Raw genomic sequence first — 20,056 nt, 5'->3', positions numbered from 1 at the left:
TATTATGGACTGTTAAGGTTTGTATTATTTGTTATTGAATGGGTTTTGGTAGCTTGTATCTTTCAAGGGATTTGTCCATTTTAGTTGTCAAATTTATTGGTGTCAAAAATGTTCATAATAGGGCGCCTGGGTGGCTCAGTGGTTTAAGCCGCTGCCTTCGGCTCAGGTCATGATCTCGGGGTCCTGGGATCGAGTCCCGCATCGGGCTCTCTGCTCCACGAGGAGCCTGCTTCCCTCTCATTCTCTCTCTGCCTGCCTCTCTGCCTACTTGTGATCTCTCTCTGTCAAATAAATAAATAAAATCTTAAAAAAAAAAAAAAAGCCTCTCTTTAAAAAAAAAAAAAGTTCATAATATTCCCTTATTACCCTGTCAACATCTGTAGACTGTAGGTATCACCTAATTCTTCATGGTGGTTAATTTGTGTCTCCTCTTTTTTCCTGGAAGTTTGGTTGGAGGTTTATTAATTTTATTGAATTAGCAGCTTCTGGTATCACTGATTTTTCTGTTTTCTATTTTACTAATTTCTACTTTGATCTTTACTAAATCCTTTCTCCTTCTGTTTTCTTTGATTTGATTTGCTCTTCTTTGTCTTATCTCTTAAGGTAGAATCCAAGGTCAACACTTCGAGGACTATTTTTTCTAAAAAACAGTTGTCTGGTTGTTTAGCACTATGTATTTCTCCTAACTCCTACCGTAGGCAGCATCTCAAAAATTCTAACACCAAAGGGCTCCCTTACCGTCTAGGTTTTGGTGAGTTCAACCCATAGAAAGCAAGAGCAGAAAATCAGATGGATGGCAGAGGAAAAGTGATGCTGGGGTATTTATTCCCTTGACTGTCTCCCTAGAAAACTGCTTCCATCTTACTAGCAAAGTCCTCTTCTCCCGCTACACACTCTCTTCCAGTTCCAGTACCCACTTGCTCCCTTGTTTCTTTGGGGCTTAGAAGTGGTAGTCTCTCTACTGCTGGTAACCTGTCCTTGACAGTCTTCCTTAACCGAGATCACACTGTTGTCTGTCGTCCACAGTCCCTTTATTCCATTCAATCCAATTCCACCATTTGAATACGCCATCTGTTTCCTGCCAGGACTCTGACTCATGTAAAGTGTGTGATTAAAACCCACAGACACGACAAACAGAAAAAGAACTAGCTGGGAGCTCCAGAGTCAAAGTAAATCAGGGAAAAGCACAAGAACTTTGGAACCACACAAGCAGACAAAAGTTTGAATCCTTGTCCCAACACCTAATTACTGGCTACGGTCAAGCTACTAAGCCATTCCCCTCCTTCCTTTCTCTTGCCAGGTTTCCTTTTTCTGAGGCTTTTAAAAAAAATCAGGGGGAGGCCTGGGTGGCTCAGTCAGTTAAGCGTCTGCCTTCAGCTCAGGTCATGATTTCGGGGTCCTGGGATCGAGCCCATATCACAGTCCCTGCTTGGCAAGGAGCCTGCTTTCCCCTCTCCCTCAGTCCCTCCCTACAGCTCATGCTCTCTCTTGTGCCCTCGCGCAAATAAGTAAAATCTCAAAGAAAAAAGAAAAGGCGATATTCACTTTCCCGGCCCCCGTGCAGCTCGGGACGGCTACACAGACACAGTCTAGCCAATAACCCGCCACAGTAAGGGTGAGGGTTGAGTGCGTGCTTCTGGTGAAGTTTTCTTATGACGCCCAGGTCGGCACTTTCTCACTCTGAACATAGTCGCAAGTTCACAACCGAGAGGCAACAAAGCTAAGGACACAACTCAACACCCTGAACAGAGCAGAGCAGAAAGACAAGAAGTACAGGTCCTTGACAATGCTACCCAGCCTCTATCCCAAACTTGGTACCACCTGCCCCTAAGACTTGCTATGTGAGGCAATTAAAGGTCTTCACTGCTCAAGCCAAGACTACTCAAAGCACGTCCCCAGAGTGTCGTCATCACACCCTGCAGCTGGTCAGAACTGCATTCGTTTGGGCCCTACCTCTGACCTTCTGAACCAAACTGCCAGGGAACAGTGCCCAAGGATGTACCTTCAGGAGTCCTCCGAGTGATGTCATTGAGGCTCAAGTCTGAGAAGGACTTGACACTGCTGGTCGGCTACTCCGTCACACAGCGGAGACCCTTCTTAACTAAAACCTGTCACCCCGGTGACGCCTGCGTGACAGTCTGGTTGAGGGGCTGCCTTCAGCTCAGGTCATGATCCTAGGGTCCAGGGATCTGGTCCCGCATCGGGCTCCCCGCTCAGCGGAAAACCTGCTTCTCCCTCTGCCTGCCACTCCCCCATATGTGCTGGCTCGCGCTCTCTGACATATAAAATCTTTAAAAAAAAAAAAAAAGAAAAAAATCAATCTGAACAAGATACTTTAAGTTTTTGTTTTTTTGGGGTTTTTTTTTTTTTATTGATTTCTACACCCAACATGGGGCTTAAACTCATGGCCGTAAGATGAAGAGTCACTGAGCCAGCCAGGAGCCTGACCTGAACAAGCCATTTAAATATGCGGGCCTGCCATGCAACACGCACCCAGCATTTACAGCAGCAACGTCCACAACGGCCAAAGTATGGAAAGAGCTGAGATGTCCATCGACAGATGAATAAAGATGTGGTGTGTATACACACACACACACACACAATGGAGTATATTACTCAGCCATCAAAAAAGAATGAAATCTTGCCATTTGCAATGACATGGCTGGAACTAGAGGATTAAGTGAAATTAAGTCAGAGAAAGATAAATATCCTATGATTTCACTCACGTGGAATTTAAGAAACGAAACAGATGAACATGGGGGAAGGGAAGGAAAAATAAAATCAGACAAAATCAGAGAGGGAGACAAACCATCAGAGGCTCTGAACTACAGGAAACAAAGTGAGGGTTGCTGGAGGGGCGGTGGGTGGAAGGATGGGGTAACTGAGTGACGGGCACTGAGGAGGGCATGTGACAGAATGAGCACTGTGTGCTCTATGCAACTGGTGAATCACAAGTACCTCTGAAACTAAGGGTACACTGTACGTTCATTAAACTGAATTTAAATAAAAAAAGAAAAATAAATTTAAAAAGTAGATAAATAGGTGAGCTTGTTTACCACCCCACATTTTTTGTGCACATTGTGCAAGAAACTATGGCAAAGCAATCAGCCCAATATCCAACACATACAAATATTTAACAAATGTTAGTCCCCTTCGTACTGAATCTTGCTCTAAGCTTTCAAAGGATTATATAGGGATTTCTTTAGTGTTAGGTTTTCACTTTAGTCATCGTTACCCTTATGCTATCTGGACTAGAAAATTACAAAACAAATTTAGTTAAAAAAAAAAAAAAGAAACAAAGAAAAAAGTCAACTCACTCTCTACTGTAGTGAAGTGACATGCTTTGCTTGTTGGTACCATAGATTTGGATTAAACATTACCTGAAAGTCTTTGTAACAAAGTAAGAAAAAATTACAACCAAAAAAAGCCAAGATAGCAGTTATCAAAAAGGGATAAAACAGGGAAAACAAGGATACATGGGAAGTATAACAATTACTGTTTTTTTTTTTAAGATTTTATTTATTTGAGAGATAGAGAGAGAGAGAACATGTGAGCAGAGAGAGAGCGCACAAGCTGGGGGGGGGAGGCGCGGGCAGAGGGGCAAAGGGAGAGGGACAAGTAGACTCCACACTAAGCAGGGAGGTGGACTTGGGGCCCAATCCCAGGACCTTGGCCAAGATCATGACCTGAGCCAAAGGCAGACGCTTAACTAAATGAGCCAGCCACCCAGGTGCCCCAACAATTACCATAATACTAACATAATCTAAACACTCCCAACAATGAATACAGTTCCAAAATTTGTTATCGTTCCTACACTATAGTTCCTAAGAGTTCCTTGCAATACGTGATACTAAGTAAAGCAGACTTCAAATATAAGAGTTTTACAAACAGAACCACACTCTGCGATCTATATTGGAAGCTCTAATCTTAACGCACGGTTAGTGAGTCAAATCGCACCCAAGCCATGGGCGTACCTCAAAGTCACACTCTTCTCCCACAGCGTATTTTGTCATGATCTCCAACCAAGCAGTATCGACTAATTTCTCCAAAGAGGCTGTGTTATGGTGAACCATTTCCAGAACCAGCTTCTCGTACCAGGCCGGGAACTCCTCCTTCAAACTAAACAAACATGTCATTAGTTACCAAGAAAATGCAGAAAAACCTATCAAGAGAAATAATTCAAGTTAGTGCAAACATAAGCAGGCACTGGGGAATACAAAGCTTCAAAGACTTGTAGCGCACAGGACTAGGAGGAACTGCTAAGACGCTCCGTCAGGTGGGCCTATCCAGGTTACTTTTCTCATCTGGAAAGAAAATTAATAGGCACATCTGTAAGGCTGAACATTTCCCATTTGTCTGTATAGGAGATTTCCCTTTTTAGGTGTGAATTATTTACTCGTATCCTTACCCCCCTTTTTTTTGCTAGAAGCCCAAATCTTGATGCTATTTGTGTTAAGTCTCAGTCAATAAATTTTTTCCTATGTATTCACATTCATTAAAAGGTCTCACAATACCTTGTGAGGTATTGAGAATTTCCACTTTATGAGTAAGGGAAATAAATCAGGAAGGGTTAACATGCTGGAACCATAACTTGAGCCCAAAGCCCTTGCAAAAGTAACACAATGAAGTACTACTTCACTTAACGAACTAAAAGAAGAATTGTAACCAACATACCCAACAGGAACAAATGAGGAGCGCGAAGTGGCACTCAGGCACCGCAGACCGCCCATCAGACTTACACCCTAATACTCAGTCATCCTGTGCTGTTTATACCCACAAATGTTCCTCCAACTGACAGCGAGCCTTAAAATCTCTGATCACACTGCCTTACAATTCACCTATGGAGTTATCTGCAAAAGTCTCTTTTGCCTTTGTTAAGGCTGTTACCTTTGTCCTCTCCCTACCATTCTCCCTCCCAGCTTAATCACCGCCCCAAGATGCCCTCAGATTTCCCTAACTCCATGAGGCCTTTCCTGACCCCTATAAAAGCCCGCTCTGCATCAAGCCTCCCAGTCACCAGGATTCAAAGGTCACTATCCACAGTTACTTCTGGGCCGTGAGGCTGGACAGTGATGTTCAGATCTTTGTATCAACTCTGTATTGCTCACATTCTTTTTTTTTTTTTTTAACATTTTATTTATTTATTTATTTGACAGCGAGAGCACGGGGAGAGAGAGAAGCAGGCTCCCTGCTGAGCAAGGAGCCCAATGTGGGACTCTGATCCCAGGACTCTGGGATCATGACATGAGCCGAAGGCAGCTGCTTCGGCTGAGCCACCCAGGAGTCCCTGTATTGCTTACATTCTTATAAAAAGTACGCATGGAAAAAACGTGATTTCTACTTTGAATAAAAACTGTAAAACTATACTTTTTCAGTAATCCCTCCCATCACACCCTATATTCTGTTCACTATCAAATCACCTAAAACATGCCCCAAACGTGTTTAGAACTTCCCTCCGCTGTAATGACTTCTAAGGTCAAGTAAGTTTGAAACCCACAAGGTTACACCAAGCTACAGTTTCTTTACTGGAAGTCTTCTGAAAACCTTTAATATGCTAATGTGTTTTATGACTTTTCAAGTACAAAGTTAGTAGAGCTTTTCCAAAGTTAGGGCTAAACACCCTCTTTTCAAGAACAATTAGAGAAGCCATCTTATTAGTTCTATTCCCAATAATGCCATGACTCTCTATTTGGATAGATCCTCCGGAAGCCTACATCAGCTTCCATCTGCTCGTCCCTCTCTAACTCACCCTATACACTGCTTCTAGATTAATCTCAAAGCCTTACTCCAATCTTGTATTTCTCTCCTGTTCAAAAATTACTGTTGTCCTACTATTCACTAAATTATTTTTATTTTTTTTTTTTTTTTTAAAGATTTTTTTTTTATTTATTTATTTGACAGAGAGAGATCACAAGTAGGCAGAGAGGCAGACAGAGAGAGTGAGAGGGAAGCAGGCTCCCCGCCGAGCAGAGAGCCCGACGTGGGACTCGATCCCAGGACCCTGAGACCATGACCCGAGCCGAAGGCAGCAGCCCAAACCACTGAGCCACCTCATCCTGTCTTCTATAATTTGGTACAAACTATCCTGTCAAGTTCACCTTCCTCAAGAAGCCCCATGAAGGGGCGCCTGGGCAGCTCAGTGGTTAAGCATCTGCCTTTGGCTCAGGTCATAATCCCAGGGACCTGGATTGAGCCCCACATCGGGCTCTCTGCTCTGCGGGAGGCCTGCTTCTCCCTCTCCCATTACCCCTGCTTGTGTTCCTGCTCTCGCTATCTCTTTCTCTGTCAAATAAATAAAATCTTAAAAAAAAAAAAGGCAGCCCCATGAAGTTTTCCCTAACAACTCCAGGTTAGTCCCTAGCCTCTAAATTCCCATCGTTTGTCTGTATGTAGGAGAGCCTACATTATTAACATTTTGAAACTGAATGCTCTTACTTATTCTTAACAGTGTTTCACTTGATTCGCTTTGGATTTTTCCGGTACACAATCGTATTACAAGTAACAATCACTGACTTGCTCTTTAGTACCCTTCTTTATCGTAGGTCACTGGTCACCATCTTTTTATTTACAATGAATTTTCACACACACATCTTTTTGTCTCAGAAAGACACCCAGAAAAGGCAGCATTATCTCTATTTGCAAAGAGCAAACAGTAAATGCTTACATAGTGCAGAGGATAGTGCCTAAACACCCACCAATTCCAGAATAAGCCAAACATGAGACCTGCCCTCAAGAAGTCTACAAGCTACTATGAGGGCCGGCAACAGCCCATGGACCAAATTCAGCTACCCACTAGTTTTTGTACATAAAATTCTCTTCTATTTACAGCCATTCACATTCATTTACATTTTACCTATGGCTGTTTTCAATGTACTATGTCAGAGATGAACAGCTGAGACAGAAATCATGCGGCCCACAGACCCTAAAATATTTACTAACTGGCACTTTACAGATAAGGCAGGCTAACCCCTGGTCTAATGTACAAAACAAAATACATACATAAATTTTACACTAATCCAAATGGAACAATGTAAGTGAACAAGCAAAGAAGGAACAAACACCAGGTTAACAGACTCAACAATTACTAGTCAGTTACAAAGCCATTACGAGAACCAGGTCTCAACTGAACCTCAGGCCTTCGCACCAGCAGAAGGGCAGAAAAGTATCAGATCACTCAACCCTATGCTCTGTTTATCTGCTCTCAAGAGAAGTCAATGAAAAAGCTACAGAAAAAGCTTCTCTTCCCAGTTCCTAAGAGTTGTGTTTTATTATCACCCCTGGTTTCATGTATCTTTTGCATGCTCCTACTGCCCAAAATTGTTTTCTTTAAGGGAACACCCAGATGAGTAGGTACTCTGAACACAGACAGGATTTTTTTTTTAAAGATTTTATTTATTTCTTTGACAGAGAGAGAGATAACAAGTAGGCAGAGAGGCAGGGAGAGAGGGGGAAGCAGGCTCCCCGCCGAGCAAAGAGCCAGATGCCGGGCTGGATCCCAGGACCCCGGGGATCATGACCTGAGTCGAAGGCAGAGGCTTAACCCATTTAGATAAACTGTCTTCCAACCATGTATTTTTGATAGCTACTGAAAGACTGTCCTAAATTTCAAATGACCACAAATAAAGAAATCTTTCTAATTTGCTGTCTCTGTATTACTTCTAGATTATTATCAACTTCCTTTGCTCAGAACCACATTTCCAGGGGTGCCTGGGTGGCTCAGCGGGTTAAGTGCGTGACTCTTGATTTCGGCTCAGGTCCCGATCTCAGGGTTGTGAGATCCGGCCCCCGCCAGCCGCACACTGGGCTCCGTGCAAAGCATGTAGCCTGCTTAAGATTCTCTCCTTCTTCCTCTGCCCCTCCGTACCCCTCACGCATGTGCTCGCTCTCTTAAAAAAAAAAAAAAAACAAAGCAAAACAAAAACTACATTTCCAGAGTATTTTCAAGGTAAAAGAATAGAGCAAGAACACGCAAGAGCCTGGTCAACAGCTAAGTGAGTGTACACAACTATATATTCCGTGTACTTTGTTACCAGCAAAATGCCGCTAGGCAAAGGGCACTAAGACACCAACACATTATACTTGTGTAATATAGTCCAGTGTACGCCCATAATTTTAAATATACTTTTACTGTCGATACTCCCCCCTTCCTAGTAATATGAAGATGGTGCTAGAAGGGCAATGCTTCCATTACTTACAGTTCAGCAACTTCCTGTTCCTCCTCCCAGGCCTCCTTGTGTGTTAGCTGACTGCTTCCGGTGCTCTTACACGTCCAAATGCGCTCACTGTACCTTTCCAGCCGGGCCTCATACTCTCTGTTAGCGGTGGCTCAGGAAAATGATATTCAAGCAACAGAGACAACTTATCCGCATCCATAAAATACTTTATAACATAAAGAAGAAACTACAGCATCCTTTCTATAACGTACAGCATAAAAAGCTAAAATTGAAATTAGAGTTTTCAAGGGGCAAATCCTAGTAAAACGATTAAAGCTAAAGAATGACTAAAATGGTTTGTCACGGTTTTGTTTTACAAATAAAATACTAGTATTTTAGGGGCACCCGGATGGCTCAGTCGGCGGGGCACGCGACTCCTAACCCTGGGATTGCTGGTTCGAGCCCCACACCAGATGGAGAAATTACTTAAAAATAAATTCTAAAAATTAGTATTTTGTTATAAATGTGATTTCTTCACTTCACCTATTTCATCTTAAGAAGACTCCCACAGCACTGAAAATTTATAATATAAAGGTAAATTAAACACAAGTCGTAAGGAGTAAGAATTTAAGGTATGTGGAATTGTTACACAACTGAGATGGTCAGCAAGCTTAAGAGTCTGCTCCATGGAAAGACGAGAGGGCTGCCCCCGTCTCCCAGGCAGTTTGGAATAATTCTGTGCATACACTACAGATCCATTTACTAGAAGCCATCCAGTCTACCTCAGAATCACCTGTTGGTTGGTCCTCAGAGTTAGTGTTTTGTTTTTTTTAAAGATTTACTTATTTATTTATTTGAGAGGGAGAGAGAGAATGAGAGGAGAGAGGTCATCGGAAGAAGCAGACTCCCCGCTGAGCAGGGAGCAGGATGCCAGAATCGATCAGATCCCGGGACTCCAGGATCAGGACCTGAGCTGAAGGCAGTCGCTTAACCAACTGAGCCACCCAGGCACCTGGTCCTCAGAGTTTAAAAATTCAATTCCATAAAGCCTTAAAAATAATTTTGATACCATATTTACCCAGTCTTTACGTTGTCTCCAATAATACTACACTCACAAATCATTTCTACGTTGTTCAGTCTTTGTAAGGCAGATAAAGAGATCTGCCTTTAGTTAGTGCCACATAAATGGTAACTTTCCACACCCATCCGGACTAGAATTCACTATCAACCAGCCACATTCAAATTCAAACGACAACTAACTAATTAGGCACAGCAACAGACGCTACCAAGAAAATAAACTGATACCACAACTACAGAATTAGCTGCCAATCTCCGTACTTTCCAAGGGACGCTTTTTATAGTAGTTGACATAAATGTATTTAAACAGCCCGTCTACAATATTACCTTACAACTAAACAAGTAATTCATTGTTTATATATGGAGATTCTTTGTTTTCCAGGGTTAATGATCAGTGAAAAGACAGGTAACAGGGAAAAATCCAGAAGTAATCCAGAAACAGTAGCTTTAGCCAAGAGTATAGCACCTTCCCTTACTGTACCTTCCTCTGGGTCTGCCAAAAACAAAACAGTAAGTCTATTTTCCTGGGGGGGCGGGGTGCTAATATTTAAATGACTGAACGAAAGAGCAGTACCACCAAAAGCCAGGAGGCAAGCATCCATATAATAGTACGTAAATTCGGGGCACCTGGGGGGCTCAGTGGGTTAAGCCTCTGCCTTCGCTCAGGTCATGATCTCAGGGTCCTGGGATCGAGCCCCGCATCCGGCTCTCTGCTCGGAAGGGAGCCTGCTTCCTCCTCTCTCTCTGCCTGCCTCTCTGCCTACTTGTGATCTCTGTCTGCCAAATGAATAAATAAAATCTTTAAAAAAAAAAAAAATAGTACGTAAATTCAATCTCATTGAAAATTTGTAAAAACTTACAGGCAGGAAAACAGTTTGCCTTCCAAAGCTACACTATCATAACTGATCAACAAGATAAGTCTGTTTTCTGATTTTGTCTATCTCCACTGCGGAAGGGGAGATAAAATAAGAACAAAAAGAAACATTAAGCAGACTTAACCATTCAAAACGTCTGATAACACGAACGCAGTATTTACTTACACTGAAGAAATTCACTGGGTAATCAGAGAGAATGTGAGACAAACATGTCCTAAAGAAAGAATTTTAGCTTTTGTTATTAGCTGTAATTTTTAAAGGCAGGAATAATGTGCCCAGTCACCCTCCTTTGATCTAGACCAACAGGGCCAGCTACATGGTATCACCCGGATGCCTCAATGACACCTCCAATCCAACCTTTTCTCATTACCCCTTCCCTCTCTCCTAAGCTTGCTCGGTAACAGTGATTCCCACTGAAAGGCCCTCGTGTCCGAGTCAGAAAGCAAGGAATCATCCTCAGTTCTTCAGTCCCTAAGTGCAACCACGCACTGACTGCTCAGTTCAGTCCTTCCTCTTCCACAACAGAGCCATTATTCAAATTCAGCTTCGAAACCTCACTTCTCAGCTAGCCAAAACATTTTTAAACATTTTAATTGGCCTCACTGGTAATCCTCCTCTGGTCTTTTATGCTTCTCACCCAAACATCCTTCTTCTCAATCCTATTTGTTTTTAAACCCAGTTCTTCTTACTTTAAAATCTCATTTGCCCGCCAGCCCCTGAAATGCAAATATATTCACACGGGAGGCAAGCCTCGGGCACCCACAGGACTGAAAATCACTTCACCAATCAAGATTTTGTTGAGCAAGTTCCATGATTTTTACTCTTTTAAGAAAAAAAGGGGAGCTTTTTTTCCTCAAATACGTATTTCAATACTAAATTTTTTTAAAGATATTTTTAAAGATTTTATTTATTTGTCAGAAAAAGTGAGCACAGGCAGACAGTGGCAGGCAGAAGGAGAAGCAGGCTCCCTGCCGAGTAAGGAGCCCGAAGTGGGACTGGATCCCAGGAAACTGGGATCATCACCCCAGCTGAAGGCAGCTGCTTAACCAACTGAGCCCCCCAGGCGTCCCTTTTTTAAAGATTTTATTTATTTACTTATTTAACAGACAGAGATCACAAGTAGGCAGAGACACAGGCAGAGAGAGAGAGAGAGAGAGAGGAAGCAGGCTCTCTGATGTGGGGCTCAATCCCAGGACCCTGAGACCATGACCTGAGCTGAAGGCAGAGGCTTTTATTTAACCCACTGAGCCACTCAGGCGCCCCTTAAATACCAAATACTTTTTACTGATTACGCTTTTGCAAACAATAAAAGAGCCTCCTACTCTGAGACGTATCTTTCTCACCCTCCTTTGAAAATTCACTATCAGAAGAACATTCTCATTCTCGGAGACTGACTGCATCCATTCCCGTCACTTCAACTACTGCCAGGAATTTCTATCACCAGCCCAGTCTCCTCTCTGAACTCCAGACCCCTACAATACACCAGCAATACAGACACCGCCATTTGGGTATATGCACAGTAACTCAGCAGAAGAACTTCCAAGCTAAACACTCACTTCCTACCCTCCCCACCCATTCCCAGGCAAAACTAAAAGGAAAAAACGACTAGCCCCTCTTCCAGCATTCTTGTTATCTGAGAATGATCCACTAACCAAATGACAACCACGACATTATCCTTGATTCCTCCCCAATCACCAAATCCTACCAAATCTACCTAACTTATTTCTGAAATCTATTATACTCCTCAAGGGGTAGTAAATTTGTGCAGACCTCCAGACCTGTGGCCTGGCTGACTGCACAGCTTCGCCGCCACTTGTCTTCAGGCCGCAGATCCATTCTCAACACAGCAGCCACAGACAGCTTCCTAAGACTCGGCTTCTACCCTGCTCGGATTTATAAACCGCTTCCCATAAACTTCAGACAAAGACCAAATTCCTCAACCTGTCTGCCAAGGATCTATGTCCAGCCCCACTGGGCAGCTCTATCTCCATTCCCACTTTTTCACTCCAGCTAGAGAAAACCTCTTCCAAGTGTTAAAATTCAAGAACCTTCGGGGCGCCTGGGTGGCTCAGTGGATTAGGCCGCTGCCTTCGGCTCAGGTCATGATCTCAGGGTCCTGGGATGGAGCCCCGCATCGGGCTCTCTGCTCCGCAGGGAGCCTGCTTCCTCCTCTCTCTCTGCCTGCCTCTCTACCTACTTGTGATCTCTCTCTCTCTGTCAAATAAATAAATAAAATCTTTAAAAAAAAAAAAAAAGAACCTTCAGATTCACAAACTCTTCATCTAACTACATTCTGCCTATACTGTAGATCTCAACTTAGAAGTAAACTTGCCCCAGGAAACATTCCCTGAACCCTGAAATATGGTAGATTGTATTCTTCTTTCCATACAGTCACCTCTGTTCCAGAAAAGGATTCTACTTCATCCTCTGCCCTGTGGTTTGAGGTCTCAGACAGGAGTAGCGCCCATCCCCCACCCCCCCACCTCCCCCCCACTGATGCTAGGCTTGGCCACATGACTTGCTTGGGTGAACAGACGTCGACAGACAGGATAGGTGCCACCACCAAGACGCTGGAAAAGCCATCCTAACTAGAAAAGCACAGTAGAGACAAGGACTGCTCCTTCAGCCTGGGTCCTGGAATAAGAAAAGTATGTCTTTCCTCTTTTTCACCTTTTTTTCCACATGTGGCCGCTAGAAAACCTTTAATCCCACATGGCTCACATTGTTTTTCCTTTTTTTTTTTTTTTTAAGATTTCCTCTTTTTTTTTAAGGTTTTATTTATTTATTTGACAGAGATCACAAATAGGCAGAGAGGCAGGCAGAGAGAGAGGAAGGGAAGCAGGCTCCCTGCTGAGCAGAGAGCCCAGTGCAGGGCTTGATCCCAGGGCCCTGGGATCAAGACCTGGGCTGAAGGCAGAGGCTTTAACCCACTGAGCCACCCAGGTGCCCCTCCTTTTTTAAGGTTTTATTTATTTATTTTTCAGAGGGAGAGCGTGCATGCACAAGCAGAGGGAGCAGCAGCCTCTCTGCCAAGCAAAGAGCGTGATGCAGGCCTCGATCCCAGGACCCATCAGGACTGTGCTAAAGGCAAACATTTAATCAACAGGGCCACCCAGGCGTCCCCCTTTTTTTTCTTAATTTTATTTCTTTATTTGGCACATTATGTTTCTATTGGACAGCACTATCTACCTGATAAGGTTTACATCTAGGAATGAATGAATGCCCTCTGACAATAAAAATTTTAATTGACTAATCATCTAAGATTAATCTCAAAAGTTCAAAACTAGAATTTCTACAACCTCAACCCTGGGTATTTTTAAGTTTATGCAACTCTGTTCTGGTTATTACCGGAGAAAGAACGAAAAAGTGTCAAAATCAAGAGAAAAAAAGCCCATTACAAGGATATTCGGTCAGCTGCCTCTAAATCCTATTTCAAGATTTTAGGTTACCAAAATAAGTCACTTACTCTCAAATAACAACTCAGAGCAAATACCAATTGAGGTTTTCATGTCCCAGCCACTGTTGTACATATAATTGCAGACAAAAGGTCAAAGCAATTCTCCAAAGGTTGTGTAAGTTATAAATGACAAGATATTCTCGAATCCTATATATCTCATTATGCATCTACTTTTTCGTGATTTCAAGAGCTCCCTCCTTACCACAATATGCTGCTGCTTTGTTCTCTTTAGCCTTGTAAGGACTGTTTCTTTCAATAAAGTACTTGATAGCCTGAAAGGAAGTGGCCCAGTAAAGTATGGAGGTTAAACAAGTATAACTACAACCCTCAGAGTTCCATGTGAAATGACAAAGCACCAACTCAAAATCCGCTTTTTATTTTGTCTTTGGAACAAAGACATCTTCATCAAGTGAAAAGCAACTCTCATTTGGTGTAACTTTAAAGAAATTAAATTATAAAAATCAACATACAAACTCACTATTCCAACGTCCAGTAAAAAATCCTGGCTTGCAACTACAATTTAACTCATACTCTTAAAACATGCTCTACTCGCTCTTGCCTACTGCCAGATTAACTGTGTTCTTAAAACCCCTCCTCATCACACCTTTTAAAAGCTCTCATATATTGAGGCTACAAAGATCACGAAGCAGTTGTTTCTAAGCTTTACCGAGGAGGACAGTTAAAGCAATACAACAAAAAATCAGCCTACAGCAGGCTGCGTGTAGCTTCCATTCCTCCTCGAAACCCATCTTGACTTAGCCACTGTGATTATCCTCTTGTCAGATAATCTCATCAAGAATGATTCTGATAGGGGCGCCTGGGTGGCTCAGTGGGTTAGGCCGCTGCCTTCCACTCGGGTCACGGTCTCGGGGTCCAGCCCCACATCAGGCTTTCTGCTCAGCGGGGAGCCTGCTTCCCTCTCTCTCTCTCTCTCTCTCTCTGCCTGCCTCTCTGCCTACTTGTGATCTCTCTGTCAAATAAATAAATAAAATCTTTATTTAAAAAAAAAAAAAAAAAGAATGCTTCTGATAAAGTTAATCTCTCCAAGGAAGACCGAGTGTTTTGCCTTAGGACTAACCCAGGAAACAACTTTAGTACCATAGATTCAAAGCTGTAATACAATAAACAAAATCATCAATGTATAAAACTCAGTCATTAAATGTGCATCATTCCCAGCTACCACTGGAAGTTTAATGAGGTACCATAATGCCTTCAAAGAACATACCAACACTCACAGCGTTAAGTTAATAAAACATCTCACGGATTTGCTATTGCATAAAATACATGCAATCCAAAGTAAGTGTTAGGAGAAAATGGAAGTATCAAATTCTTTTAAAAACAGAATTGTAAATATAAATTAAGAAGCAGGGGGTCGCCTGGGTGGCTCAGTGGATTAAGCCGCTGCCTTCGGCTCAGGTCATGATCTCAGGGTCCTGGGATCGAGCCCCACATCGGGCTCTCTGCTCCACAGGGAGCCTGCTTCCTCCTCTCTCTCTGCCTGCCTCTCTGCCTACTTGTGATCTCTCTCTGTCAAATAAATAAATAAAAATCTTAAAAAAAAAAGGGGGCAGAAAGAACATACTTCAAATGCAGCTGTTAACCAACCACATACTTGTTCTCTATGAAATCACTAAGAGCCTAATAAATATAACAACCTGCGAACCACACAGTACAATTGTTTAAAACCATCCTTGAAGTGCTCGCACTTGTAGAAATTCCCAAGGAAGCAATTTCCCCCTTGCTATGCAACGCAATTTAAGAACTCCTTTGTTAAAAAGGGTTCTAAATACCAGCAGAGGAGATTTTTTTAATGAAGAATTTTTTTTAAATACCTAACACTTAAAAGAAGTTTCAGGTTTCCATTTCTACTGTCATTGTTAACAGAATCTCCTCCAATACAGGAATACATTTCAATGATTTCAGTAAATGATACAAAAAGGCCAGGGCTGCCAGTTCTAAATTAACCATCTATAACCATTTTTTACATGGCTCAATCCCTATCAGACTTGGAACTTGTCTTTACTGCATGTTTCGTAGGCTACACTAAAACCAGACATGAAAAACAAACATCTGATAATATCAGTGAGTACCCATCAAGTGTTCAAAAAATGATATTTAAATAATGTTTTAAAAGGATATGGCAGATTCCTACAGTAATTTTTTTTACCCCACTGATGTTTTTAAATATTTCAAAAAATAAAAATAAGGGGCGCCTGGGTGGCTCGTCATTAAGCGTCTGCCTTTGGCTCAGGTCCTGATCCCAGCGTCCTGGGATCGAGCCCTGCATCCGCTCCCTGCTCCGTGGGAAGCCTGCTTCTCCCTCTCCCACTCCCCCTGCTAGTGTTCCCTCTCTCGCTGTGTCTCTCTCTGCCAACTAAATAAATAAAACCTTTAAAAAAAAAAAATAGGGGTGCCTGGGTGGCTCAGTGGGTTGAGGCCTCTGCCTTCAGCTCAGGTCATGATCCCAGGTCCTGGGATCGAGCCCCGCAGCATCGGGCTCTCTGCTCAGCAGGGAGCCCGCTTCCCTTCTTCTCTCTGCCTGCCTCTCTGCCTACTTGTAATCTCTCTCTGTCAAATAAATAAATAAAATCTTTTAAAAAAATAAAATTAAAAAAATTAAAAAATAAACAAAAATAAAAATAAAAAAGTAGGACACCATTAGAATAATGCTGTGCTCAGCGGAGCTGGAGTACTTCTCCAAAGCTTTCTGAAAGTCCTAACAGGACAAGAAAAAGAACCGGATTACCACCTGAACCCCTCCCTGAAAGGCACCTCACCTCACACCACAAATGGACGCGCAAGTTGCCTTCTTTTCTGGATCTACTTACAGGGATAAGGTAGAAAAAGCACTGCATCCTACCCCTGACGTTCATCGTTTCAGTGTCTGACCTTTAACAAGTCAACCTCAACCCTCTGGGCCCACCTGGCAAACGAGGCAGGAGAACCTGACCATCCCCGAGATCCATTTCAGCTACAAGATGCTATCCAGCTGTCTTTCTCCAAGAGCCTTCCTACGGCTTCCATGGGCCCACTTTCCGGGTCCTTTTGTACGTAAACATCCAACTCCACAAACCGCACTGGAACAAGAATGAGGTTGTCTTGTACAAGACTGCATTAAAGAGAGGATCAAAGAGACATGAAATCAAATGACATCGCTCGCATGGGCACCTCCTCCCATACGGAGGGCAAGGAAGCAGAGAGAAACTAAAAAACCCAGTGCTTCCCAAGAAAAGGGCTGATGAAACTCCGTAATACAGTGGCCTTCAGCCTTGAAGCTTTGCCTAAGGAAAGCGTGATTCGGGAATCTACTTCTTTTTACCCTGAAGCTTCAAATCGGGCATCCATCAAAGAAAAAAAGTAAATCAACGTCATACAACGGAAAGACCGAGCTCGTGCAAGGAACCTTCAGCGATCAGAAGAGAGGGTGCGACTTCTGGAAAACACCAGCCTCCCATTCCTGAAATGCAACATGAAAACTTGAAGCATGCCTCGGTGTTTGTCAAATGCGTGCCGATCGCCTCCTCGGCCGTCCGCATTTCAGACCTGGGCGAGCCGGGGAAGGCAGGCATCGGCTCCTCCGAGACAACTTTCCTTCCCCTAAGTCTGGGAATCCGCTCTCGGTGACGCGCCTCACGGTCTTGTCAGCTCATCACCAGCCTCAAGTCTCCACTCCGGAGGAGGGGGAAGAAAAAAAAAAACACAAGAGCCCCCGCGGAGATCCGGGTAAAAACGCACACAAAAAAAACCTTGCACAAGCCGGATCACGAGGCCGCGTGGGTACAATTTCGAAAACTTAAGTTGAAGGTTTAATTTAAAAAGAAAAAAAAAAGGCAGTAAAAGGAAAGCCGTCTCCCGTCCGTGCTTCGGGCCTAAAGCCACCCGGGGGCAGGGGGGGCGCTGGTCGAAAGCGAGGCCCGGGGACAAAGTGCGGAGCCAGGGGAAAGGATGGAGGGCGCGGGGCTCCGGGCCGGCCCGCGCCCCCAGCCCCGCGGAACGGCGGGCTCGAGCTCCGGCTCGGGATGCAGGCCCGCCGGCGCCCGGCGCGCTGACAGCTGCCACGGGCGCGGGCTGCCCGGCCCGCCCGGCCCCGGCGAGCCCCCCGGCCCCGGCGAGCCCCCCGGCCCACCCCGCCCCACCCCGCGGGCGGCCCGCGGCCGCGCTGGAAAGGATACTCCCGGGTGCGGAAGGCCTCCTGAGTGTGCGCGATGGTGAAGAGCGGCTCCTCGCCGGGAAGCGGCTTCACCAGCGGGAAGGGCTTGCGGCCCAGGAGCGGCGCCATCGCGGCGGCGGCGGCGGCCCGGAAGGCGGCGGCTCCTCGGCGAGCCCGCGGCGCAGCACTAGGCCCCGCGGCCCGGAGCGAGCGCCTGGTTCCCGGGGGTGGGGTGGGGGAGGGGAGGGGTGAGAGGGCGGCGCGAACTCGGCTCCCTCAGTGCTGGCGCGGCCGCGCGAGGGCCATGCAACGGGACGCGAGGACACGGAACTCCCAGCGCACACCGCTGCGCCGCCCGGCAGCCTCCGGCCCAACCTTCGCTACGGGTCCCCGCGTTCGGCAGTCACGACTCCTCCTCAGCTGCACCGGAGGAAATTATTGAAAAATGGCGGGAGATTCCCCTCCTCCCCCCAGCCCGGCCAGCGCACACACTAACTTGCTCCCCTGTGGCGCCGGTGGCGAATGCTCCAATAGGCGGAGAGCTGATCAGCGCTCACAGTCTATTGGCTCAGGGAAGCTGCCGCTCTGGCGCTTGAGTCCCGCCCCCTTTCCCGGCCGCGTAGTTGGGTTGCAGCGCACTAGAGGGCAGTATGAAGAGGTGAAAGGTCACGTTATGTAAGCGCTGGTGTGAGGCCTAAGGGCCTCCAGCGGCGGAGTTGAAAATAAGGGACAGCGGGGGACCGAAAGGCCTGGAATTCAAAGAGGTCAGGCTACAGAAGCCCCTTAACATATACAGACACTGCGCCATCTGTCACCGACGGCGACACCGACATCCGGGCACCACTGTCCGTGTGGTGCGCCGGAGGGGGAGGGGGAGCGCGCGGCCAGGGGCTTTGTCTTTCCACTTGTGCTCCGCCCCCTCCTTAAAGGCGCCGCGCTCGGCCACGCCCGGGGATGCGCGGGTGGGGCGGAAGGGAGGAGAGGTTGGCGGGAAGAAACCCAGGACCTTATCTCGGTGAAGGTTCTGCTGAAGGACCGCTGGAGCCTCAGCATTGCTCACCCCAAAGTTAACTTCTGGAAGAGAGTGAGGTTGAGACCTGGGTATTAGTATGATGCTTGTTTTTAGGAGCTTGGTGGAAAAGATAATAGACAAGCTTCTTTGGAAAAATGTCTTCAAGGGCGTACCTATTAAAGATACATCCATTAATTCGGGTAGCCTTTGCTGGCATCTCCAGCGTACAGGGCCCTGTACTGGAAGCTCAGAGGGGAGAAAATGAGAGCCTGCCCTGAGCAAATAAGAGGCCCAAGTAGGACAGGACTGGGATCCCGGCTCTGCAAAGTGCACAGTAGGCAGTCAGCCCCGAAGGCCTGGAGAGTGAGGACATTCCAGCTGTTTCTCCGAGCAGACTACACCCACGTAGTCCCCGACGTGTTGGGCTCTCCATCACAACCCAAAACACAGTCATAATTCTCTCCCTAGTAAATCTTCCCCTTTGGTGCAAAGATCACTGACCTCAGAATGTACCTTCCAGCCTGTCCTTGAACAGAGCTAGACTTCGAGGTGTCCCTGAAAGCCGTGGCGCATGCCAGTTCCAGGCCCTTCTCTCCTTTTCTTTTCATCTTGCGGTGACACGTATCCCCCCCACACCAAGCCCCAGTAAAGTGTTAAGTTCCAGGTCAGACACCATCGCTATGGAGGCTCATCTGAACCCTTAGCAGAGATGGGAGAACGTCCTTCTTCAGTAGCCTTTTCTTCTAGGAGGATTGGGAGCAACCTCAGAAGACAGAGCATTTGAGTTGATTGTGAAAAGATAAGTAGCACTTTCCCTGGGCAGAGAAATGAGAGATGTATGTTCTCGGCAGAAGGAGCAGCAGGGCCGAGTTGGTAAATTCAGGACAACAGACCTAAAAACTTCAGAGGTGTTGAGGTGGAAAGAATCAAGAGATGAGGGCGCCTGGGTGGCTCAGTGGGTTAAAGCCTTTGCCTTCAGCTCAGGTCATGATCTCAGGGTCCTGGGATCGAGTCCCTCATCGGGCTCTCTGCTCGGCTGCGAGCCTGCTTCCCTCTCTCTCTCTCTGCCTGCCTCTCTGTCTACTTGTGATCTCTCTCTGTCAAATAAATAAATAAAATCTTTAAAAAAAAAAAAAAAGAATCAAGAGATGAGAGTGGTAAAGGAAGAGGTCACCCTGGTCACAGCATGTGATGCTTGGAGCAACCACTTAGAAGAAACCATAGTAGCGGGACCCCAATGTAATAAGATCATGGGAGACAGATTTGAGAGGCACAGACTAGGTGACTAACGGGATGGACACCTGCAGGACCAGGTACCTAACAGAAGACGAT

The 20,056-nt window shown here is 45.3% G+C and overlaps 1 protein-coding gene across 3 annotated transcripts in view; it reads right to left on the bottom strand.

The window, feature by feature from the left end:
• The window catches only part of BAZ1B (bromodomain adjacent to zinc finger domain 1B), a 70,381-nt gene extending 52,189 nt beyond the window's left edge, over positions 1-18,192 (bottom strand). For all 3 annotated transcript variants that reach the window (XM_045993015.1, XM_045993016.1, XM_045993017.1), the window contains exons 1-3: positions 17,735-18,192; positions 8,196-8,312; positions 3,975-4,119 (exon numbers count right to left, since the gene is read on the bottom strand). In XM_045993015.1, coding sequence (XP_045848971.1) covers positions 3,975-4,119; positions 8,196-8,312; positions 17,735-17,841 — 369 coding nt within the window. In that variant the 5' untranslated portion in view covers positions 17,842-18,192. The remainder of the gene's footprint in view (positions 1-3,974; positions 4,120-8,195; positions 8,313-17,734) is intronic.
• Between the last annotated feature and the right edge of the window lie 1,864 nt (positions 18,193-20,056).

The sequence above is a fragment of the Meles meles genome, chromosome 21, assembly GCF_922984935.1.
Source record: "Meles meles chromosome 21, mMelMel3.1 paternal haplotype, whole genome shotgun sequence".
NCBI lineage: Eukaryota > Metazoa > Chordata > Mammalia > Carnivora > Mustelidae > Meles > Meles meles.
The sequence above is the reverse complement of the archived record's forward strand: the minus strand, read 5'-3'. Positions and strand labels throughout refer to the sequence as shown.